General features: G+C 44.6%; 1 protein-coding gene across 1 annotated transcript; it reads left to right on the top strand.

Moving 5' to 3' along the window:
- noxa1 (NADPH oxidase activator 1) lies at positions 1-25,408 on the top strand. Its single transcript, XM_033049239.1, has 11 exons — positions 1-290; positions 2,963-3,045; positions 5,017-5,125; positions 7,739-7,873; positions 14,900-15,007; positions 16,769-16,828; positions 17,675-17,800; positions 18,741-18,883; positions 20,812-20,917; positions 23,026-23,149; positions 24,669-25,408. Exons 1-11 carry the CDS (start codon positions 117-119, stop codon positions 24,851-24,853), a joined length of 1,353 nt encoding a protein of 450 aa, XP_032905130.1. The 5' UTR covers positions 1-116; the 3' UTR covers positions 24,854-25,408.

Genomic DNA, 25,408 nt, shown 5'->3' on the forward strand with positions numbered 1-25,408 from the left:
CCCCATTTCCCTCCCCCTCCTCTCGGATGCCTCTCCGGGGAGGGGCAGAAACGCTCTCAGGTATCAACACTTCCTGGTGAAGGCGCGGGCACGGCACAGGACGGAGCGGCAGGACGATGTCTTACCGGGACTTGATCGGGGACTGGAACCGGGCCGTGCAGGCCATTGACCAGCAGGACTGGCTCTCGTCCCTCAACTACCTGACCAAAATCGCCGAACCCAACGTCCGGATTTGGTTCAACCTCGGCTGCGTTCGGATGCACCTGTGTGACCTGTCCGGTGCCCTACAGGTCGGGGAGTGGGTGCAGTGGGGAGGGCAGGAAAAATTGATGAGACATGGGGTCAGAGGACCTGCATTTCTCTCCATACTGTCTCTTTCCCCAGCTTCCCTCCCTCCCCTTAAATCTTTCTCTTTCATCATCTCAATCTACTTTCCCTCACTCTTTCTTTATCCCACCTGTCCTACGCCTCCCAATTATTCATCCCCTCTCCATCCTTTCTCCTTTCACCCCTTCCTCTCTTCACCCTCTGCAGGCTTCCCTTTCTCATTTTCTCCTTCTCCCCTCACTCTCTCATTATTTAATGTGCTCTTTTTTCTTTCTCTCCTGTTCTCATTGTCTCTCCCACTCACTCCCTCTCCCCCCCCCCCCTCTCTCTCTCCTCCCTTCTGCTGCTGGGTTGGTGAAGTGCCAGGATCCAATTACAAGAGGTCATTTGCAAATCAATGATAGGTCTGTAAGAAACAAGGAAGGAAAATCATATGATACAATGACAATGGAATTTCTTTGAGGATGTAACCAACCTGACGTCAATAGTGGGATCAGTGATGGGCTGGCATCTATTAAGAAAGTAGTATCATCACATTTGGAAAATAATGGTAGGATTGGGCAGGAACCATGGATTTATGAAAGGGAAATTATGTGTGACAGACCTGTTGAAATTTCTTCAGGTTATCACTCGGGTCTTAAGGTAGAATCCTGGCTTGGAATGAGGATTGATTAATGGGCAGAAAACAAACTATAGATAATGGTTTATTATCGTCATGTGTACCGGGATATCGTGAAAACAATTTTTTTGTGTCAAATTTTCTGGCAGATTATATTAAGCATGGGCACAATAGTAGTGCAGAAAGGAAAACTAATCAGTGCAGTATATAATCTTGCAGCTAAGGGTAAGGGCAGCAGTGAAGGAAATTGGTAGTTATGGAATACATCCTTAACTTATGAGAGATGTGGACATAAGGAACTGCAGAGGCTGGTTTGCAACAAAAAAAAAAGACACAAAGTGCTGGAGTAACTCAGCGGGTCAGGCAGCATCTCTGGAGAACATGAATAGGCAACGTTTTAGGTCTGAAGAAGGGTCTCGATCTGAAATATGACCTAAATAAAAAGTTCTCCACAGATGCTGCTTGACCAGTTGAGTTACTCCAGCACTTTGTGTCTTAACCTATGAGAGGTCTGTTCAAGAGTCTATTCATAGTGAGGGAGAAGCTGTTCTTGAATCTGGTGGTCTGTGTCAAGAGTGTTTTATTGTCATCTATCCCAAAATCACAATGAAGACTCATCAGTGCTTCTACTTCATCAGAAGTTTGAGGAAATCCAGCATGTCGCCAAATACTCTATTGAAAGTATACTGACTTTGCATCATGGCTGGCTTTAGTCACTCAAATGCCCAAGAATGAACGAGGTTGCAGAGAATGATGGACATTGCCCAATCCATCACAGGTATTGACTTCCCTGCAATTGAAGGGATCTAAAGAAAGCTCAAAAAGGCATCCCATATCTTCAAAGACCCACATCACACTGGCCAGGCTCGCATTTCGCTATTACCATCGTGAAGAAGGTACAGGAGCCTGAAAATGGAGGCATCCAGGTCAAAAACATAGAAATTAGGTGCAGGAGTAGGCCATTCGGCCCTTAGAGCCTGCACCGCCATTCAATATGATCATGGCTGATCATCCAACTCAGTATCCTGTACCTGCCTTCTCTCCATACCCCCTGATCCCTTTAGCCACAAGGGCCACATCTAACTCCCTCTTAAATAGAGCCAATGAACTGGCCTCAACTACCTTCTGTGGCAGAGAATTCCAGAGATTCATTAGGAAGAACAGTTTCTTCCCATCAGGTTCTTGAACCACACTGCACAACTCTCACCACAATCCTACCTCAGCAACACCAAGCAGCCTATCTGATGGGATTTGAGACATGGAAGGAAACTGGAGTACCTGGAGTAAATGCATGTGGTCACAGGGAGAATGTACAATCTCCACACAGAGCATCCAAGGTCATGATTCAACGTAGAACAGCAGAGGAACAGGCTCTTCAGTTCATAATGTCTACGCTGAACATGTTGCCAAACTAAACTAATCTCTGACTGCACATGATCCATATCCATCCATTCCCTGTTTATTCATATATCTATATAAAAGCCTCTTAAACACCTCTATTGTACTCCAAGTATGGCCTTACCAACAACTTGCATAGTTGTAATATGATATCCTGTTGTCAGTACCCTGAATGTCGAAGGCAAACATGACAAACACCTCCTTACGAGTATTTTGATTAATCTCCACGTATTTCCTCAGTTTATTGGCACTATCGACCAAGATCCAATTGTAATCTGTGATTGCGTCTTCACTCTCCACTACACCCACAATTTTAGTATCATCCGCAAACTTACCAACCCACCACCCACATTCTCATCCAAGGTCATGGTCCAAAAGATGTGGATCTAGTGGACAAGATTGTAGATGTGAGATGTGTTGGGGAGATGATGAGTGGTTGTTCAGATTTTGTAAGTGAAGGGATTGGGCCACTGGCAGGAGGAAACGAGTGGGTTTAAGGAGTATTGGGTCACGTGTGGACCTTGTGTGGTACAACCACAATCAATCTGTGGATTATAACCCTTGTGGTGATTTTCTATCCCTGCCCCACTGGCTAACAATGTTGCTATTCCTCTGCAGGAGTTTGACAAAGCGATAGCTAAAGACGATCGGCTGGCAATCTGCCTCTTCCAGAGAGGCATAGTTCATCTACAATTGGACATGTAAGAAAATACCACAGGCACATAAGTGACTGCTGAGATTATCATGGAAGGTAGAAGCATTGTGGTGGCCCTTTATCCTAACCCTGGCAGTGGGTAGGATGCATTCCACTGTCTCCAACCTGAGCTGTACTGACGTTGGATTGGGAGACAAGGGGAAGGTGAAACCTGTGAATAGTGGGCAGACGGCAAATTTGAGCGATGGAGCTTGGGGGGTAGTGAAGAAAACAAAGGGATATTGAAACTCTGGAGGCAGCAAAGACGTGGATGAAGATTTCAGATATTGGTGTGGCATTCAGAAATTAACTTCAAGGTCAGATCTGACTCCACAGAGCTTCTTTGACAGTGTTCCCCAGGGGAGGGATAGTGTTAGTGGCTCAAAACTGGGATAAAAGATGTTGGGGCCACACAAACGTTTTGTGCAGTCAGTGTCAATGTCATTGTTTTTATGATTGTTAATCAGAGGCATTTCAAAGTAGTTGAAATTTATCTTAATAATATTTTTAAATGAAAACCAGTAATGAATTTTGATTAAAATTATTTAAACAATGGTTTAAAATATGAATGTACACTGAAGCAATCAAAATTCCCAGGCAAACTGACCTTTTTGCCTGAATAACATCCCACCATTCTAATGAATGAGACCACAATAAAGGTGTCAGCTTTGATGCTGTACAGCTGTTGGGCCAGATGTGAAGAGCATCAGTCTCTGTCTCAACATCTTGCAGGATGCCCCTGGACTCATTGATGAGTTGAGGGATGGAGCGAGAGGGCCACCACCATCTGTGCTCCAACACTGCAGTGTGCAGCTAGAAGTCTGAACACTGTGGTACACACATTGCAGCCGGGCAGTGACTGCCTACTGCAGCTCACCCCAAGCACTGCCTGACCTGCAGGTTTCACACTATATACACCTCTTCCATTATGGTTGGACAGATTGTTCAACACCGTCTTCTGACACCTGCATAATCTTCTAACGAAGGGTCTCGACCCAAAACATCACCTATTCCTTTTTCTCCAGAGATGCTGCCTGACCTGCTGAGTTACTCCAGCTTTTTGTATCAATCTTCTCTGGACATGTGTGATAAAGCAGTGGTCTCTCTCTGTGATATGCTGCACCAACCCTGGGTGTCCAAGGGATAGAAAGCGAAATGTTTTCTCCCTCTATTCCAGGGGTTCCCAACCATTTTCTTCCCCTTTACCCCAGGCAACTTTAATAGCACATAACAATGTTATTTCACTTATTTATGAACAACTAATGTTGAACAGATACCGGTTTACCAGAACCAAACACAGTCAGTCAATGAGAAAAAATATGTACAAATCCAGAATCAACAAATTTACCCCCTGGGTAGGTGAAATTAACCCCCTGGGAGTAAATTTAGCCCAGATTGGGAACCCCTGCTCTAACCTGTGCACGGAATAAAGTGGGTTTAAGAATACATCTAACGTGTGCTGTACCTACTCTGAGTGCATTTGATGAGAGTGTATCGGGAGCCACGCACTGTACTTGTCAGCTCCTGTACCTGCACTACAAGTGTCTGAGTCCCTCTAATTCCCTATATTTTAACTTGGAATCACTGCTTCTGCCTATATTTTAATCAGAAATTCCCGATTCCCTTCCTTTCATCTGGATTCACTCCCTGTTGTAGAGTTATGGAGTTATAAAGTTTATACCGTACAAACAGGCCCTTCGGCCCAACTTGCCCACAGCAGCCAACATGTCCCATCTACACTAGTCCCACCTGCTGTGTTTGGCCCATATCCCTCTAAACCTGTCTTATCCTTGCACCTGTGTAAATGTTTCTTAAATGTTGCGATAGTACCTGCCCTAACTACTGCCTCCAGCAGCTCTTTCCATATACTCACCAGTCTACACCCACCCAGTTCTTCATTTTAGATTAGTCACCCCCTCTGCTGTACCAAATCATCTTCTCTACTAGTACAATAACATCTGTCCTTTTTGAATTTCAGGCTTGATGAGGCATTGGGAGATTTCAGACATGCTCTGACCAGTTTACGAGGTAACCTTGTGATTGACTACACACAGCTCGGTCTCAGGCACAGACTGTACTCCTGGCAGGTAAAGTCTGGGATCACTGGGATCTCAATGCAACTTTTTGTTTGGTTTCCTTTCGATGGGCGAGGATATTTTGCAACAAATCATAACGATCAGTTCTACTCTAAATGCAGCAGCCCTGCTGTGAGATATTCCTCATAGACCCAAGCAACATGGGAAAGGTGGCTGCCCTGTTCAAAGCTGCTCATTTCAATTTGCAAATGCTGCTCCTCCTACATAGGTACAACATTACTGGAGAGGAATGATATATTTCAGAAGCTAAAAACTGATTTGTTAGATTTAAGGAACAATTGAGTTTATTTATTCATGTGTGTATTTACGTATATAATGGTATATGGACACACTGATCTGTTTTGTAGTCAATGCCTACTATGTTCTGTGTGCTGAAGCAAAGCAAGAATTTCATTGTCCTATCAGGGACACATGACAATAAACTCTCTTGACTCTTACATGGTTAGGTGAATGCTTATAATCCAGCAAATAGTATGAAGAAAATAGAGGAGCACACTTGCAGGCTAGAAGACTGAAGGGACCATTGAGCAATGACATGACCTTGGACTATCTTAATAAAGAATAGTGTTGCAGCAGTGCCAAAAGGACAGAGGTCTTCATGAGTTATGTTCATGAGAACTATCTTGGTCAAAGTATCTCCAGCTGAACACGAAAGGGTACAGCTTTGGTAGATCCGATGTTGGGAATGTTGTGAGGCAAATGGTACCGTATGTCAGTCACAATGGGCTTAAAGAACAGTGATCAGAATTACTTATGTAAGTACATCACCCTGAAATAAGCAGTTTTACATTCTAGCTGCCAGAGCTCCTACTTCTTAATGATAATGTTTTGGAGCTTCACAGTTCCCCTCTTTCTATTCACCAACTGCAATATCCTTCTCCTAGAAGGTGCTTTAACGAACCAAGAATGCTGGAAAATCAAATAATTGCAAATGCTACAAGTCTTAACATTTCCAGACCACCGGTCAAGAATAAGACAACTTGGTTACATGGAGACAGGCAGGATATTGGCATTTTTTAGTAGAAGCAAAGAACTGCAGATGCTGGTTTAGAAACAATGACACAAAGTGCTGGAGTAACTCAGCGGATCAGGCAGCATCTCTGAAGAACATGGATAATAATAATAATAATAATAAATTTTATTTAATGGGCGCCTTTCATACAAAATCTCAAGGACACCTTACATAGTAATCGGAATAAAAACATATAATCGGAGTAAAACAAGTAATTAAAGACATCACAATGACACAAATTAAAAACAGAATTCAATCCAAAAACAGAAAATCAAAAACACAGTGTGAAGAGAGAGCAGCGGCAACCAAATCGTGCCAGCGTCCACTCTCTCTTCACGGCAGCCATCTTGGACACAGACCTACAAGACTACAGTTAGACAAAAAAAAAAAATCATCCCCCCACAGTGGATAGCACTGTGGAGGAAGGCACAATGTCCAGTCCCCACCCCATGTTCACCCCAAAGTCAGGCCTATTGGGGCCACCGCAGTTGCCTCTACGGAGGCCCGATGTCCCTGGCCGTTCTCACCGGGTGGTCTTGCCCCGGCGTCGGGAGAGTCCTTTCGGCGGCTGGGCCACCTGGAACGGCCGCTTCTTGGTTGGAGCCCGCGGCTGCCGAAGCCGACAAGGCCCCGCCGGTTTGGCGCTCCTAGGCTCCAGATGAAAAAGTCGGCGCCCACTCTCCTCACTGCCGCCTTGCCGCCTCTACGCACGCCGTCTCTCCGCACGCCGCCTCTCCGCTCCGCAAACCCGCAGCCCGGAGATGTTGCTTACGGCGGTCCAGCTCGCCAGAGCTCCAGCGCGGCGACCCAGGCAAGGCATCGCCCGCTCCGCTCCGCTCAAGCGCTCCAGCGCTCCAATGCAGTGCCGCGGTGCTGGGTGGTTCCCGCCAAGAAACGGCGCTCCAAGCCCGCTGGTAGGCCACGACGACGGGTCGACGGGCAGCCCGGAAAAAAGGCTGCCACACCGACCAGGTAGGGACCTATAAATAAAGTAACACCTACCCCCCCCACATTAAAAGACCATATCCCCTACAAACAAAAAAACAGGACTCACTAAAAACTAAAAAAAAAACGAAATTAAGACGGACGGCTGCTGCTAGCAGCCGTTCACCAAGATGGCTCCTCCTCCTTAGGAGACATTTCGGGTCAAGTCCCTTCACACTGCATTATTTTCAGCATTTTATTTTCTCCTTTGTGCACAAGAGAGGGGAAAACAAGTTAAAAGAACAAAAAGGGAAACAAGTAATTTGTTTAAATGCAGCAAATCCTAATCTGGATTAAGGTGCCTGAAGCATGGTGTAATTTTCAGATGAAAATTAAATATTTTTGGTGGAAAAGGTTGAGAATACCATTGGTATACGTCAGGGGTGTGGAATTATTTAGATGTGCTTTTCAAAGCATATGAGTGCAGTGAATGGACTTTTGTTTCATCACTGAGGGCACCGTTGTTGTCTTTCACCAGTTTAAGAAAATACGGGAATCATTTTTTTAGCCATATTCCACAGTCTCGGCTAAAAGCCATAGGCTGAGAATTGTGTGTGAAAGTTGTTTGCAAGGTGATCTTAAACCTTGGCCTTGCCTTCACGCCCCAGGTTCTGTACAACATGGCTGCTGTTTACTGCAGACTCTGCCGATGGCAAGAGGCCCAGCAAAGCCTGGAGGAAGCAGTGCAGAAGAAACCCCAGGGCAGTAATGTCAAGCTGAACAGTGCTCTATCCATCGCAAAGGTAAGACTGCCTGAGGATTTAATTGTTGAGTGAGACTTGATCATGAAGAGCATGAGGATCTGGGTGGATGGCTGAATTTGATGTGGGGCGCGCTGAGGTGACCTGAATGTGTCAGGCGTGGTTGGGTGGGTGTATCAGGATGGATAAGGTGTGTGCTCTATGAATTGGGGTGAGAGTTTAGCTTAGTTTAGTTTTGAGATACGGTGCAGAAACAGGCCATTCGGCCCACCTAGTCCGCGCTGACCAGCGATCACTATGCACTAGCACTATCCTACACACTGGGCGTGTTAGGGAAGATGAGAGCCCATGGTATTAAAGGGAAGATACTAGCATGGATAGCGGGTTGGCTGGATGGCAGAAGGCAAAGAGTTGCAATAAAAGGAGCTTTTTCAGGTTGGCTGTCAGTGACTAGTGGAGTTCTGCAGGGGTCGGTGCTGGGGCAGTTTCTCTTCATGTTGTACATTAATGATTTGGATAAGGGGATTGAAGGCTTTGGGGGCAAGTTTGCAGATGATACTAAGATAGGTGGAGGAGCAGGCAGTGCAGAGGAAGCAAGGACTCTGCAGAAGGACTTGGACAGGTTGGGCGAGTGGACAGAGAAGTGGCAGATGAAATTCAGTATCTGAAAGTGCAGAGTAATGCATTTTGGTAAAAAGAGTTTTTTCGAAATGGAGGGAGAATCCAGAAATCAAAGGTGCAAAGGGACTTGGATTGCTGGTGCAGAACTCCCAAAAAGTTAATTTGCAAGTCGAATCAGTAGTAAGGAAGGCAAATTCAATGCAAGCATTTATATCAAGAGGACTGTAATACAAAAACAGAGATGTAATGCTCTAAGGTTTGCATTTGGAATACTGTGAGTAAAGCTGGGCCTCATATCTGAGGAAGGATGTGCTGGCTCTGGAGAGGGTCCAGAGGAAGTTTACAAGAATGATTCCAGGAATTAATGGGTTAGCATATGATGAGCGTTTGACAGCACTGGGCCTCTATTCGCTGGAGTTTGGAAGATTGAGGGGGGACCTCATTGAAATTTGAAAGGCATAGATAGAGTGGATGTGGAAAGGATGATTCCACTGGTGGGAGAGTCTAGGACCAGAGGTCATAGCCTAAGAAATAAAAGGCACTCTTTTAGAAAGGAGGTGAGGAGGAACTTTTTTAGTCAGAGGGCTGTTAATTTGTGGAATTCTTTGCACAATGGGCTTTGAAGACCAGGTCAGTGGATATTTCAAGGCAGAGATAGACACATTCTTGATTAGAATGGGTGTCAATGGTTATGGGGCGAAGGCAAGAAAATGGGATTAGAAAGCAGAGATCAGCCATGATTGGATGGTGGAGTAGACTCGATGTGTTGAATGGCCTAATTCCACTCCTATCGCTTGTGAACTTGTGACAATTTACAATCTTTACCATAGTCAATTAACCTACGAACCTGTACGTCTTTGGAGTGTGGGAGGAAACCGTAGCACCTGGGGAAAACCCACACGGTCATAGGGAGAATGTACAAACTCCATACAGACAGCACCTGTAGTCGGGATTAACCTTGGGTCTCTGGCACTGTAAGACAGCAACCCTGCACCATTGTACTGCCCTCATATCCCCAGAGTGGTAGCTAGTGTCTCCGATGTCAGGCAGGATGTGAACTGTTGTGCTGGATAGATGAGTGGCATGAAGTGTGTGGGGACATGGTGCAAGATTGTGTCAGAGTGATGGGAAGAGGGCAGGTTCTTTAGGAGCAGGGTAAGGGGGGCTTTGGCTACGAGTTGAGGAGGTGCGCTGGATCAAAGATTGTGGGACTAAGGTTGTCAGAGATTGTAGGATTGAAGATGGACGAGGGATTTGCTGGGAAACGTAGAATATGCAAGTACAATGTGTCCACTGGACAAGGATATTGACGGGAGTTGGGGCTAGGGATTTGAGTGATGTGGGAATGGGAATAAAGGAGTTGTGTGGTCCGGAGTGATGGAGGAAGAACACAGGTTTTGATTTCGGTGTTAGAGCTGGCCTGAGAGGTGGGGCTGCACATGAATGTTAGGAATTGCAAATGTAAGAACTCAGCATAGGTGTGAACTTAAAAAGGATAGGACTGAGCTCTTGTGTTGATATTCACATCATGACTTAGTTTACAAACCACTGCTGTATATCATCACCTGATGAAGGTCATCTGTATTGCATGGGGCAATGCATCTTCATCTCCTTGAGTCAAGAGCAGTATGTAATGCAGAGGTGGATTTATGCGATATTGAGAACTGGTCCTCAGTACAAATCGCTGTCTCACTCATTGACTGAGCAAGTGCCGCAGTGCATCAGGAAGGCAGGCCCTCGTCATCACACACAGACCCCTCGTCCCCTCAGAGTGATTGCCAGGAAAGATGATCCTTTGACAGAGGTCCTGTGTTATCCTCCGTCTCTGGTTGATCATCTCCTTGAGCACGTCATAAACAAGGTAACCGCTGGATGAACTATGTACATTCAACCAAAAGCAAAACCTGTGCCTTTGTCTGTCGACTGAATCAATGCTCATAAGGGTGAAGAGGCAGTGTTCATAAGGTAACTGCACTCAAGTTACCGAGAGTTTCTCCCTGGGATGGAGAAAATGGCAGCATAGGATAGCCCGGGCAGTCCACAAAACGGACCATGGAAGACTCTGTCGGATGTGCACGGACAGTTTGCAGAACAGGTGGTGAATGATTGTGCAAATGCTCGTGGGCTGTTCTCCTGAAGTGGCCCAGCTCCTGACGGCACCCTCTTGCCTTGAGCTGTAGCAGTTTGTACAAGTTGGTAGCCGGCCAACAATGAGAGAAGTGTTAGACTTCAGTGGTGTCATCGCATTTGTACATCACGCTACTTCTGCCCTTCCCCTGGGACAGGGAATCAGCAGTCCTGTAGTCAAATTGATGGAGATTAAGATGCCACAACACTCGAGTCCCTCAATGGTCGGAGGAACTGAGACTTTGATCAGTGCGGTGCAGGTAACATTCAAACACTGCACACAATGTCCAAACAACCTCTGGAATAGTCCCTGTGGAATAGTGTTTAAAACTAATTAACTGGTGCCACTTAAATATTCAGATCATTCTGGCATTTTAGGATGTTTACAGGCTTCCGAACAAGTGCAAAAACAGTAAAACTCTGTTAAGCCAGCACACTCGGGACTTTGTGGCATTAGTCTGGCAGATTTCCCAGACTATTGGATGTTAGGTTGTCTTAGAAAAACATTGAATGGGCTGGGCCAAAGAATAAGGGAGCGATAATTGAAACATATGAGATCCTGCAAGACCTTGACAGAGTGGGTGTGGGGAGAATGTTTCCCTCGGAGGGAAAATCAAGATTCACAAATCACTTTAAAAAAAAAAAAATAAGGAGTCACCCACTTAAGACATTGAGTGAAACTTTTTTCCTCCAGAGGGTCATGATTCTTTGGATCTCTTCCTTAAAGAGCAGTAGAATCAGTGTCTTTGAATATTTTTAAAGCAGATGTAGATGAATGTTTAATAGCAAAGGGATAAAGAGAATGTGGGGTTGAAGTTACAATCAGATCACCCATGGTCTTATTAAAAACAGGCCTGAGGGTGGCTTATTTCTGCTAATTAAGTTGTTAAATCCCATCAAGGATTCTACATTGCATTTATTGATGTAAATTCTGTATGTGTACACACACATACACACACACACACACACTATAGTTCTTTTTTTATGCACATAATATATATTTGTGTGCGCATATATATGTATGTTGTACCCTGAGCTTCATATAAACTAAGAACATTGCATTTGGTATTTATAACAATAAGCTACTCCGAACCTGAATCAGTACTCGCCTCCAGCTTTATGCTGCCTTTAATCATAAGGTCATATGGAATAGTAGAATTAGGCCATTTGGCCCATCAAGTCTACTCCGCCATTCAATCATGGTTGATCTATCTCTCCCTCCGAAGCCCATTCTCCTACATTCTCCTCATAACCTCTGTCGCCTGTACTAATCAAGAATCTATCTATCTCTGCCTTAAAAATATCCACAGACGGCCTCCACAGCCTTCTGTGGCAAAGAATTCCACAGATTCACCACCCTCTGACTAAAGAAATTTCTCCTCATCTCCTTCCTAAAAGAAAGTTCCTTTAATTCAGAGACTATGACCTCTAGTCCTGGACTGAAACATAACTGTATCCTCTATGACCTCTAGTCCTCTCCACATCAACTGTATCCAAACCTTTCACTATTCTGTACGTTTCAATGAGGTCCCCCCTCATTCTTCTAAACTCCAGCGAGTACAGACCCAGTGCCGACAAACGCTCATCATAGGTTACCTTACTCAGATATGGTGCCCAAAATTGCTCGCAATATTCCAAATACGGCCTTACTAGTGCCTTTTAGAGCCTCAGCATTTCATCCCTGTTTTTGTATACAAGCCCTCTTGAAATAAATGCTAGCAATGAGTTTGCTTTCTTTACTACCGATTCGACTTACAGATTAGCTTTTGGGGAATCCTGCACCAGCACTATCAAGTCCCTGTGCAACTCCGATTTCTGGAATCTCACACCATATAGAAAATAGTCTACCCCTTTATTCCTACTACCAAAATGCATGACTCCACACTTTGCTACACTATATTCCATCTGCTCACTCTCCCAACCTGTCCAAGTCCTTCTGCAGAGTCCCTGCTTTCTCTGCACTACCTGCTCCTCCACCTATTTTCGCATCATCTGCTAACTTTGCCACAAAGCCTTCAATCCCCTCATCCAAATCATTAATAAACAACGTGAAGAGTAGCGGCCCCAGCACCGACCCTTGCGGAATGCCATTAGTCACTGGCAGCCAACCAGAAAAAGCCCCCGTTATTGCCACTCTTTGTCTTCTGCTATCCATGCTAGTATTTGCCCTTTGATACCGTGGGCTCTTCCTCAGCAGCCTAACGTGTGGCACCTTATCGAAAGCTGCCCCATCTTCCTGTATACCTTTTCTGAACATCTGCTATCCAAGAATGTTGAATGTCCAGTCCAGAACATTTGCAGTAGTTGATGTGACCTTCCTCCCTCCAACCCGACACTCTGTAGGACCATGGCTATTTATGTCTTTGGCTCCTTCCTTTCTCCCACAGAATGTTGTGCATCCATTAACCCCCAGCTGGGATGTAACACCCTATGCACAAACTACGATGATGGTTAGAGAAACACTTGTCTGTTCCACAACCACAGAATCTTCGTGACCTCTTATTTCTTATCTTTTATATTCCTCCTGTGGAGCAATTACTTCCAAGGTGTAACGTTAAGGATTGAATTCCTTCACGTGTGACGAGCCCACCAGTTTGGGAGGCCCGCTCTCTAAAGCTTCCTGGATATCCCCATCTTTCGGATGACCACACGCCTGCCATCTTGATATCTGGGGCTGCACGATGGCCAGGCCGTGATCCCCACATCCTACTCCCCTTCTGCTCTGTGTTGACTCCTGCTTGCGTACAGTTTCGAAGCCCTGAGCTTCAGTTCAGGCAGATGGAGCACTGCCAATAAATGTGATCTCATTTACTCACAGAAATTCTCCTGAAATTATAACATGTTGCAGGAATTGCAAGCAAAAGCTTGGCTTTTCTCTATAGGAAATCTTGATTCTCTATTGTACAGGCTGGTTCACTTGTTGCCCTGATTGAAACAGATGGCTACACCTGTTTGATGCTCTTGTCCGAGCTCCCTCTCTGAGCATGTACCACGGAAGCACACTGTCCTCATATATATATATATATATATATATATATATATATATCTATATATATATATATATATATATATATACTGGACACTGGACATCTTGAACAGAGGAAAAGCTAGTTCTGTCCAGGTATTTAGTTCCACAGTCAAAGTTGGTTACCTTTGATTCCTCAGCTGCTCCTAGACTTCCTAGAATCGTAACAGCATGGAAACAGTTCATCGTGTGGAATGGATTGCATTGACCCAATTCTGGAAATCTGAAATAAAAGCAGAAAATTCTCAAAATGCTAGGCAGCAATCATTGATGTGAAGCCTTTTCTCTTTCCGCAGATGCTGCTTAGCCTACTGAGTGTTCGCAGCGTTTATGGCTGAAAGCTAGATTATGCGATCTCGGAAAGAGACCGATCACAAAGATGCTGGAGTAACTCAGCGGGTCAGGCAGCATCTATGGAGAAAAAGGATGGGTGACGTTTTGGGTCGGGACTCTTCGTCAGACTATTCTACCGGTTGTTTGGTATGGATGTCGGGACAAAAGCCTAGTTTTTGTACTATACATTGTATTGTTTTATGACGGGGAAGCACATGGAGTGCGGATGCAGCAATGATTCTGGGCAGAGAAAGTAGATAAAACCCATCTGCTCTCTGTTTATTAGAGTGGTATCTCGCTGATCTTTCCAGAATGAAATTGTGAGTAGGCCATGTCGATGTCCAAAGATGCCTGAACTGGCTAAAGGTGGTGATTTCTTCCTGAAGGACCTTAGCAAACAAATTGGGAGTGTACAGCAGTCTAGTGGTTTCCTGGACACTGAACGGATATTTTATCATGATTAGAAACATAGAAAATGGGTGCAGGAGTAGGTCATTTGGCCCTTCAAGCCAGCATCGCTATCAATATGATCATGGCTGATCATCCAAAATCAGTACCCCGTTCCTGCTTTCTCCCCATATCCCTTGATTCCGTTAGCCCAAAGAGCTACATCTAACTCTCTCTTGAATACATCTATTAGATTGGAACACACCTTTGAATCTCTCATATAGACCATAGGATTAGCAGTAACATGATCTTCACTTCATCAATCTTAAAAATCAAAAACTAACATTTCCAATCAAACAGGCTACACCAAACAATGGTCTAACATCTCCTTCTATTCTTCTGCTGCCCCCTCTTCCGCTGACGGTCCCAGCTTCCTCCTTCCCTGCTAACTCTCCTTCTGCTTTCTGCCCCCCACCCAGTACCATTACCTTCCTTGACCCATTGATGCTGCCCCACTGCCTGGCAAGGGTGCAGTTGGTGCTGATATTAATTGACCTTTAGTTTGTTTCTTTTAGCGTAATAACACCTTTGAGCCAGTTGATATACCCGAGGGGATTGTGTTCAGACCCAGCAAACATGAAGTGGACGAACTGAAACGCAAGGACTTCCTGGGAACATCCAAAGTAAGTGGAAGTTAATCCATATCTCACTCAGTCTTAACCTAATAAATGGAGTCTAGTTATCGATGACAATTCACTGATAAGAATGCTTGTCAATTAAATTTATAACTTCTCAAAAGAAGCGCTTTCAGCGCCAGAGACACGGGTTGATCCTGAGTACGGGTGCTGTCTGTACGGAGTTTGTACATTCTCCTCGTGATTGCGTGGGTTTTCATCGAGATCTTTGGTTTCCTCCCACACTCCAGAGGTATAGGTTTGTTGGTTAATTGGCTTGGTATAAATGTAAATTGTCCCTAGTGTATGTAGGGTAGTGTTAATGTGTGGGGATCGCTGATCGGTGCAGACTCGGTGGGTCAAAGCGCCTTTTTCCGCGCTGTATCTCTAAACTAAATGACTATCTATATATATATATATATATATATATACATACACATATATATATATATATATATACACACACACACATATATCTATATATACTAGACCAAGTGCAGACCCGTTGGGTCTGCTCCCCCAACGCAGCCGTTCCCTGCCCGTAGCCCCCATGGGAGACGTGGTCCTCCAACTCAAGCGGCTCAGGAATCAGCAGCGCGGCTGTTTTTAAATGGCGTCTTTGAGGCGAGATGCGGGTGCCAGCAGCCGTTATGGTCGCTGGCCAGCAGGAGGCGACAAAATTAGTGTGGGGGGGAGGGGGGGGGGAGAAGGATTTAATTAAAAATGTGTACATAAACACGACGAAATTTAATGAGGAGTGGATACTTGGAATGAAAAGTGAACTCGGCGTTTCTGGGTCTCACGTTGGCGTAGCAACGAATCAAAGGCTGGCAGCCACAAGTCAGGCAGAAACACACACAGCCAGCCGGCAGCCACACAGTTTTAATATTATATAGAAGATATATATATATATATATACACACACCTATATATACATATATATACACATATATACCATTTAAAAGATATTTGGACATGCGCTTGGGTAGGAAAGGGTTAAAATCCCTTGATCCCTGAGGCACACCACTAGTCGTAAGCCTCCGGACCGAAAAACAACCTTCCAGCACCCCCCTCTGCTTCCCAACATGAAGCCAATTCACTATCCAGTCAGCTAGCTTTCCCTGGATCCAATGCGATCTCACCTTGCAAAATAGCCTAGCATGCAAAACCTTATCAAAGGCCTTGCTGAACTCCATGTAGACAACGTTTATGGCCCTGACCTCATCAACTTTCTTGGTTACTTCTTCAAAAAACTCAATCAAATTTGTGAGATACGACCGTACACGCACAAAACCATGTTGACTATCCCTAATCAACCCCTTAAATCCAAACGCATAAACATCTTATCCCTCGGAATTCAGTAACTTTCCTACCACAGAATAAGTTTAGATAGAAAACGTAAACTAGTTCTCTTAGTTGGAAAGCAAAGATCTGCAGATACTATAAATCTTAAATAAAAACAGAAAATACTGGAAATACCCAGCGGATTAGACTGCATCTGTGGGAGAGAGAAAAAGTTAACATTTCAGGTTGATGACAATTCTAACGAAAAGGTCATTGACCTTAAACGTTAACTCTGTTGAAAGAACGGAGCACAGATTTAGGTCAACTGACACAAGGGGAATGTGACTAAATGTGTATTTAATCGGACAGAAGTTATAACGTGGACCTTTGTGGAAACCAAATCAACCAGTGTCTTCACTATGCTGTAAAATGCAAGCTTTGTCTTCCAGCCGATTAACACAGAGACTCTCACAATTTTATCTCCAGGTAATCTCCTCCGTTGTCCCAAATGATAGATTTGCTGGATTCGGACCTCTTCGTCCAATGGTAGGTTTGTGTTTGTAATGATGAAATTGGACTTGAGGAGGGAAGGTGTGATGAAAGGAGCTGAAAATAGCAGGATGCAAGTAAGAGGAGCAGGAAATAGGGACAAGCGATACTCCTGTGCCCTTGCTTGTGAAACTCAGTAAGTTTCAAAGTAATTATGGTAAGGGATGGGGATAATTTCGAATTTAAGGTTCTCTTAATTGCAAAGCACAAATCCGCAGATACTATAAATCTAAAGTAAAAACTAAAAATGCTGGAAACCCCAAGCTTAAGGTTCTGGATTGGGTAAAGACAGATTTTAATAAGACAGGAATAGACAAACTGAGGGAGCAGATAAATCTACGTGCAGGCAGACTTTTAAAAGTGAAATAGTGAGTAACATATTCTATTGGGGGCCAAGATGCAGAGGGATGAGAGGGTAGACAGAGTTGATGTGGACAAGCTTTTCCCTTTGAGAATGGGGAAGATTCAAACAAGAGGACATGACTTCAGAATGAAGGGACAGAAGTTTAGGGGTAACATGAGGGGGAACTTCTTTACTCAGAGAGTGGTAGCGGTGTGGAATGAGCTTCCAGTGGAAGTGGTGGAGGCAGGTTCGATGGTATCATTTTAAAATAAATTGGATAGGCATATGGATGAGAAGGGAATGGAGGGTTATGGTATGAGTGCAGGCAGGTGGGACTAAGGGAAAATAATTGTTCGGCACGGACTTGTAGGGCCGAGTGGCCTGTTTCCGTGCTGTAATTGTTATATGGTTATATGGTTAGGAGGGAATGTAGCTTCCATTGATTAGTAGCAGTATTAGGAATCTACAGGCTTCATAACATTGTATTTTGTCTTCTCCAGCATCTTGGATCTGCTGAACCAAGTAGTGCACCTCAGCCATTGCCCAACATACCAGCAGGAACCACAGCACAATTAAATTCTGCACCGGCAGCTGTACCCAGGGAGGTAATGAAGGACAACCTTCAGGTATCAGTGGCAACGTCTTGTTATTTTACTCCCAGTGCCTTCTGTTCTTCGATCTCTCCCTAGGACCCCCACCCCTCCCACTTCCTTCCAGGGTTCTCTGTTCCCTGTACCTCCACTCCCCCTCCTTCATGATCCTTCACTCCCCCTCCCTGACTGTTTCTGACCCATGTGTCTCCAAGCCTGACCGTTTGGACTTCTGTGGCATCTAAAACAGGTTACAAGATGAGTTTGCCTGTGCTACCATCTTGCAGTGACTTCTGGATATAGATAGGCACAAACAAAAAGGCATCTTGTCCATCAAACTTATTCTTTGTTTATTAGACATTGACAGGCCTGTGTGAAGCCTGCCTCCATCTCACAGCATTGGCAACTTGCTTAACACTGATCCTGTTTATAGCATTCTTGGCCCATCAGTCTGTACACATAGGTGTGTATCTGTAATTGGATCTCTACCGCTGCGCCACCGTGTCGCCCAGGGAGAACGTTGAAGTGACCTGAGAGTGACGGGAGACTGTGTGGGGCTCTGCGGAAGTTTCACAGAGAAACTGAGGTCTGTGACTGACTGGAACACTTCCTGTTCTACTGGTTTGCATAGTTCCCACACTCTTAAACTACATTCAGCACTAGGTCTCTTTCACTCCTAATCTCTTGACCAACTAATACTGATTTGGCTGAAAATGAGGAAGCATCCATTTCACTCTAAGAAAGTAGCTTCTGATATTGTTGCAATGGAGGGTGGTTGGGCCCCTCACAGTTTCATGAGGCCAGGAGTTCACGGGCACTGAACTCTCTCAGCCTCTAGTGACCCACCAGACCAACATTCCACCCGGTGGTTGTAAGTAAGGTTGGACTTCGAGGGGAGGAATGGAAAATGTGGGGAAAAAATGCATTTGTTTCCAATTTCTGTGCCTTCTAACGTTATGAAATTGCTTTTGATCAGGTCACTGACCCTGACTCGGTGATAATGAAGGTTCACTACGAGTATACAGTGGCAACAAGAGTGACGCCTGGCACATCCTACACCGACCTTCTAAACATCATCAAATCCAAGCTTGCCCACCAGTCAGGACAGATGCAATTAAGGTGAAGGATGGGGAGAGTACACTGAACAAGTTTAACGCTCACAGTTCTTGTGCAGTTGATTTATCTCGCTCATTTTCTATTACTTCCCTCTAAGTAGGACTAGAGTTCATCTTTCTTTAATCCTAACCTAGTCCAAACAATGACAAAATAGCCAAAGTTTAGGGACCGAGAGAGAGCGACCGTTGTTGACAGCTTTTCACCAAAGTGTGGCATCGCTGAACTGTTAGTAGATTTGAAGTTAGTAGGAATTTGACTGACTGAAACTATACTCAGCTCAGAAAAAACAATTATGAATATTGAACCTGATAACCTAGGCCCAAGGCATTGAAGCAGGATTGCTCAAAGCAGTGCCCTCAACCCATCTACTATCAGCTACTTCATCAATCCCATCTTCTGGAGTTGAGGGATCTCAGTTACAAGGTTAGGTTGGAGAAGCTTGGAATCTCTTTGTGGGGGGGAAAAAAGGAGGTCAAGAGAAAGTTTGGCAGAAAGAGACAAGATTATGACAGGTTTAGATAAGGTAGGTAAAGAAAGGTTATTCTCCCAGCTGATGGCCCAAAGAATGTGGACAGGAGATTTGGAGAGATGCAAAGAAAATCCCTTTTAAAAATAATGAGTGGTGATGACCTGTAACTCGTTGATGATGAGGGTGGTGAAAGAGATAAATAATAATTTCAAAAGGAAATTGGATCAGCATTGAAAGAAAATAAATGCAGGATTTCAGAGGTATTGGGACTGTGCTAGCATTGACTCAATGGCCAAATTGGTGCCCTTCTGTGTGGTTACCACATTGTAATTCCCAGGCACTTTCCCTGATTTGCAAATATGACCTCCTTTTTCCCCCATTACAAGATTCAATTTAATTGTCACATGTACCAATTAAGGTATAGTGCAATTTGAGTTACCATACAGCCATACTAAGTAAAAAGCAAAAATACACAGAGCACGTAAAATAAAGTTTAACATAAACATCCACTACAGAGGAATCAACATTCCTCACTGCGATGGAAGACAATAAATTTCAGACATCTTCCTCCTTTGTTCACCCGTGGTCGGGGCCTTTGAACGGGGCTGTTGCCGACAGTCCGCTGTTCAAGCCCTCTCGATGGGATGATGGAAACTCCGGCGTCGGGACGCACCGGAACACTCCGCGGCATGGAGTTGCCAAGTCGGCTGCTTCTTACTGGAGACCGCTGCTTCACAGTGTTAAAAGTCCACAAGCCCTGACGATCGGAGCTCCAACACTGGCGACCCTCGGCAAACTATCCCAGGCTCCACGATGGTAAGTCCGCACCGCACCGCACCGGTGGCTTGAAGCTCTGGGCCGATCTCCAGGAAAGGCTGCACCACTCCACGGTGTAGGCCTCAGCCGGAGACGGAGATGCGACACGGAGAAAAAACGCATCTCCGTCAAGGTAAGTGACTGAAAAAGTCTCCCTAGATCCACCTCCCCCCGGACCACCTACATAAAACATACCAAGAGACATTAAAACAAGCATTCAAGACATACTTAAAATAATAAAAACAGAGAAGGGACAAGACAGACTGCTGGCGAGGTTGCGATTACGGGCGCCACCTGGTGGCGAATTAGTGTCATTACAGTGACAACCCTAGCTTACCTAAGAGTATGGTACACAAAAATGCTGGAGAAACTCAGCGGGTGCAGCAGCATCTATGGAGCGAAGGAAATAGGTGACGTTTCGGGCCGAAACCCTTCTACCTAAGAGTATAACTGGAGTACTTCATTACAAGGATTGCAGTGAGTAAAAATAAGGTGTTTCACTGCTTTCCAATGGCCATTAGGGATACGCTTCATTGACGATGTCTACATATTGTCTAACACTTAACCCAATTGTTAGTTGTTCTCTAACCCATGCTGTGTGTATTTCCCTCTCTCATTCTGATCATCACATCCATTTCTCTCCCAGTTACAAAGACAATGAGACGCAAGAGCTGATACCCATCAAAGGAGAGGCAGATCTTGAAAAGATGTGGAATCAGATTGTTGAAAGACGCATTACTCTCTGGTATAAGGTGAATATTTGAAACAAATTCTGGTTTGATGATACTCAGCACACAAGCAGGGTTTTGCCTGACTGTATGTCTAGGTACAAAATAAAGACATTTTCATATTGCTGTCATACTGAATTACAGCCCAGACTCTTCATACTACAGTATACAGACTGTTGTCCAATTTGTGTGACATGATCTCCCACACACAAAACCATGCTATCCTTAGTCAACCCGATTTTCCAAACGCATGTATATCTTATTCCTCAGAATCTACTCCAGTAGCTTATCTCCCACAGGTGTTAGACTTGTCAGTCTATTGTTCCCAGGCTTTTCAGCATGTAAGGATACTTGCCTTCATTAGCCAGGGCACAGAATACAAGAAAGGGAAATTCTAGTACAAGTAGATGAGTTAGGTCACAGTTGTGTGCATTTCTGGTTACCACATGATAGGAAGGGAGTGAATGCACTGGAGTGAGGATTCACAGGATGTTGCCTGGGGTGGAGTGTTCAGCTTTGAGGAGAGACTGGATAGGTTGCGTTTATTGATCTTAGACTGGAGAAGATTGACGGGAGATCTGTAGGGTAATTAAGGGCCTATTTCTGTCCTATTTCAGCATATATGACACCATTACATTAGAAGAGGGAGGGTCAAACAGCCACCTACTGACCTATGAGCCTAACGTCAGTTGTCGAGAAAAAGCTAGAACTTACAATCAAAAATGTAATAACAATATAGATTTATGAAAGATAAATCATGTTCAACTAATCTACTGGTGTACTTTCAGGATGTGATTCATAGAATAGATAAGAGGATCCAGTGGATATAGTGTGTTTGGATTCCCACACAAGGTTGGGAACAAGGTAAGAGAAGGTTAGCTATATTTAAGAGGGAGTTAGATGTGGCCCTAGTGGCTTAAGGGATCAGGGGGTATGGAGAGAAGGCAGGTACAGGATACTGAGTTGGATGATCAGCCATGATCATATTGAATGGCGGTGCAGGCTTGAAGGGCCGAATGGCCTACTCCTGCACCTATTTTCTATGTTTCTAAGTTTCTAAGAGAACACAAAAATGAAGGTAGTATATAGACACGATAGAGAATTTTTTCTTGGATAAAACAAAGAGTGGGAATAAATGAACGCTTCTCAAATTATGATAGGACAGGGTGAGATGCTTGGGGCCGCAGTGATTCACAATCTATCTCAAGTCACCTATGGGGAACAAATGTAATTTTTCCAAGTTTGTTGGCAATACTAAATTAGGTGGAGTTGTGAGCATTGGGAAGATGTAAGGAAGCCCCAAGTGGATATGGGCAGAGATGGAGTATAATGTAGGAAAACGCGGATTGAGCAGAGAATCCGAGGATGAAATGCAAATAATTTGGATAGTGTTGACGTTCAAAAGGACCTATGTGTGCTTGAACACGTCACTGAAAGCAGCAGGTCCAGGTATTCCAGGTGATTACAAATGTATATGGTTGATTATCAGAGAGTTTGATCACAGGTGGACGGAAATTTATTGTGATTGCGTAACACCTTGGTGAGGTTGTACTTGGTTTTGATCTGCTTACGTAAGAGAAGATGTACGTGCCACAGAGTGAGTACAACCAAGATTTACTAGATTGGTTCCTGGAGAGGTGGGGTTTCCACATGAAGAGAGATTGAGTGGTTTGGTACTTATTTTCTTGGGTTTAAAGAATGAGAGGAGATCTCTTTGAAACTTACACAATTTCTAAAAAAGGCTTAATAGGCTGGATGCAGAGAGAATATTTCCCTGGGCTGAGGAGTCTATGATCAGGGGACATGCATATTTACAATACACACCTGAGACTTCAGTGTGTGCACACAAAGTGTAAATATGTACACATATGTGTATACAAAGTGTAACGTGTATACTACACCCAAATGGCAATATGCACATACAATAATGACAGTATACAATGCATTTCATGCACTCTCTCTGTAATGCACAGTGCAGTGCATGCCCCCTCACTGTGCATAAACATCACTCAGTAGACATTGAGATACACAGCAGGGGACACAGATACTGACAGAGCAGCTCACATCCTCATATTATATTCAATCACAACTACAGACACTGCAGACACTATTGTAAAACAAACCTTTATTAGCCTACAGACCCTTTGGCCGGCCGTCATGTGCTCTTCCGAACCCTAGCCAACTACAACTACAGGGGAGAAGGTCCTGAGGATATGGAATTCAATGTGGGCGATGTCATTGATGTGTTGTCTGAAGGTAAAATGTAATCTGTCTTAATCTACCATTCACATGTAGCCCACCACATTCTAAACAAACAAGATCTATGAAGGACCATTTCCCATCAAGTCAATCCTATTTCCCCCTTCCACCCACCATGCATCCATTCATATGGGAATATAAAGGGATGCGGTTCTCTTGGTGGGGAAGGGTCCTTCATTAAGCATCCTTTCCTGATTGCTGCAGTGTGTAAGAGGTCAATAATGACCTTTGTCCCCCACCCCCACCACTCCTGTGATGACATTTGTTAAAACGGGGGGAGAAGGCAGGCACGGGTTATTGATTGGGGACGATCAGCTATGATCACAATGAATGGCGGTGCTGGCTCGAAGGGCCGAATGGCCTCCTCCTACACCTATTTTCTATGTTTCTATGATAGCCACGTGAGTTCAGCCATTCACTAAATCACCTTCTGCATAACTAGAATGTGTGGACAGCAAGGGAGAACTGCTCAAGATATTATGAAGAATTTATTTCTTCACTTTTATGCAAGAACCCTCCAGGAGACCTTTGGGGAAGCTGTGAAATGGTTCTACGCTCTCAGAACTCTTCAGATTGTTTCATGCCTCCTTGAAACATTGTAGCCCTGATGAAGTTGCTCTCCCTCAGAGTTGTTAGGGGGTGGCGACAGTGCTACGAACGTATTTTCACCACAACTCAATGACAATGAAGGACCAGTGATATGAAATTAAAGTACCTGTACTACAACACAGAAGCCTGCTCTTAAGCCCAACTCATCCATGCTGACCGAGATGCACATCTGAACTAATCCCATTTGTCTGTGTTTTGCAGACAAATCACTCCAAACATTCCCTATTCATGTATTCAAGGTAGGATGATGTGCAACTTGGAACAAATTCATGGTTGTGGCTTTAGTCGCACTAGTGCAGCCCCTCACCTCCCCCATCAATGCAAGTCATGCTCCATCTTTACATAGAAACATAGAAACATAGAAATTAGGTGCAGGAGTAGGCCATTCGGCCCTTCGAGCCTGCACCGCCATTCAATATGATCATGGCTGATCATCCAACTCAGTATCCCGTACCTGCCTTCTCTCCATACCCTCTGATCCCCTTAGCCACAAGGGCCACATCTAACTCCCTCTTAAATATAGCCAATGAACTGGCCTCGACTACCCTCTGTGGCAGGGAGTTCCAGAGATTCACCACTCTCTGTGTGAACCAACCCAACCTTTTTATAGAGAATCCCACCATCCTTATTTCTCCCCATTATTCTAGTGTCCTTCCAAAGTTGCCCTTCCGCTATGAGTAGAACCTCTGCCCACTTTCTCGATATATACTCCCTTTCAGTTCCGCCCACCTCATAGTCTTTGCTGTGATATACTTTAATAGTATAATACTTTGCATTAATAGTACATCAGTGAAGCCCTGCAAAACTGACATTACATTTCTACCCTCTCCTCCTGAATCGCTGTCAATCCATCAATACCATTTTCCTTTCAAGAAGCCTGTTCTTACATTAATGTGTTGCCTTGCAGTGAATGAGGAGTGGCTGGAGGGACATTCCAATGGGAAAATCGGCATTTTCCCTCTGTGTTTTGTGGAACCGCAAAAGCCAGAAATCACTGACTCCAAGGAATCATCTTGCTCTGAAGATACCAGCTGCACACCAACAAGGGCTTCTAAGAAGGTAGCTTTTGAGGAGGAGTGCACTAAATACTAGACAGGATACCGCCTACAAGGGTGAGGTGAGAGAGGGAGGTCTGACCAGTCACACTGGGGAGAGGCTGCAGGTTCCAGTCTGTTTCTAGGGATGTAAATGTAATCTTGGGGGAGGCAATGACCCTAGTCTGTATGAGGAACAGTCTCTAGAGTGGTGGGGGTGGGGGGCACGGGAAATCCATGTCTATGGGTGAAGTTGGGATTTAACCAGTCTCTGGAGGACGGGAGGGTTCTGGTCTCCAGAATGGGGGGGGTGGGAGAGGGATTGATCTGTTTGGTCTCTGGGAGAGCAGAGTCTGATTGTTCTCTATGGAGGAGAGAAATGCTAGGTTGAGCTGTGGCTTTGTTTGGTCTATGAAGGTTGGGAATGTTCAGATTCGGGGGATCAGTGTCTGGTAGGTCAATGTTTGAATTACAATAATAGAAGTCTGGTCAGATCTGCCTGAGGGGGAGACACGAGTTCCAGTTAGTTTTAAGTAGTTTAGCAGTCTTTGGTAAGTGGAGGTTTAGTTTCTCGGGGAAGCGTCTGCTCAAACTCTTGTGGAAAAGGAGGCAG

Source organism: Amblyraja radiata, chromosome 32, assembly GCF_010909765.2.
Source record: "Amblyraja radiata isolate CabotCenter1 chromosome 32, sAmbRad1.1.pri, whole genome shotgun sequence".
NCBI classification, from domain to species: domain Eukaryota; kingdom Metazoa; phylum Chordata; class Chondrichthyes; order Rajiformes; family Rajidae; genus Amblyraja; species Amblyraja radiata.

Coding starts and splice junctions, on each gene's coding strand:
- noxa1 (XM_033049239.1), top strand. CDS start 117: ATGTCTTACCGGGACTTGATCGGGGACTGGAACCGGGCCGTGCAGGCC. Junction 5,126..7,738: donor ACAGACTGTACTCCTGGCAG/GTAAAGTCTGGG, acceptor TTCACGCCCCAG/GTTCTGTACAACATGGCTGC. Junction 17,801..18,740: donor TAATGAAGGACAACCTTCAG/GTATCAGTGGCA, acceptor GCTTTTGATCAG/GTCACTGACCCTGACTCGGT.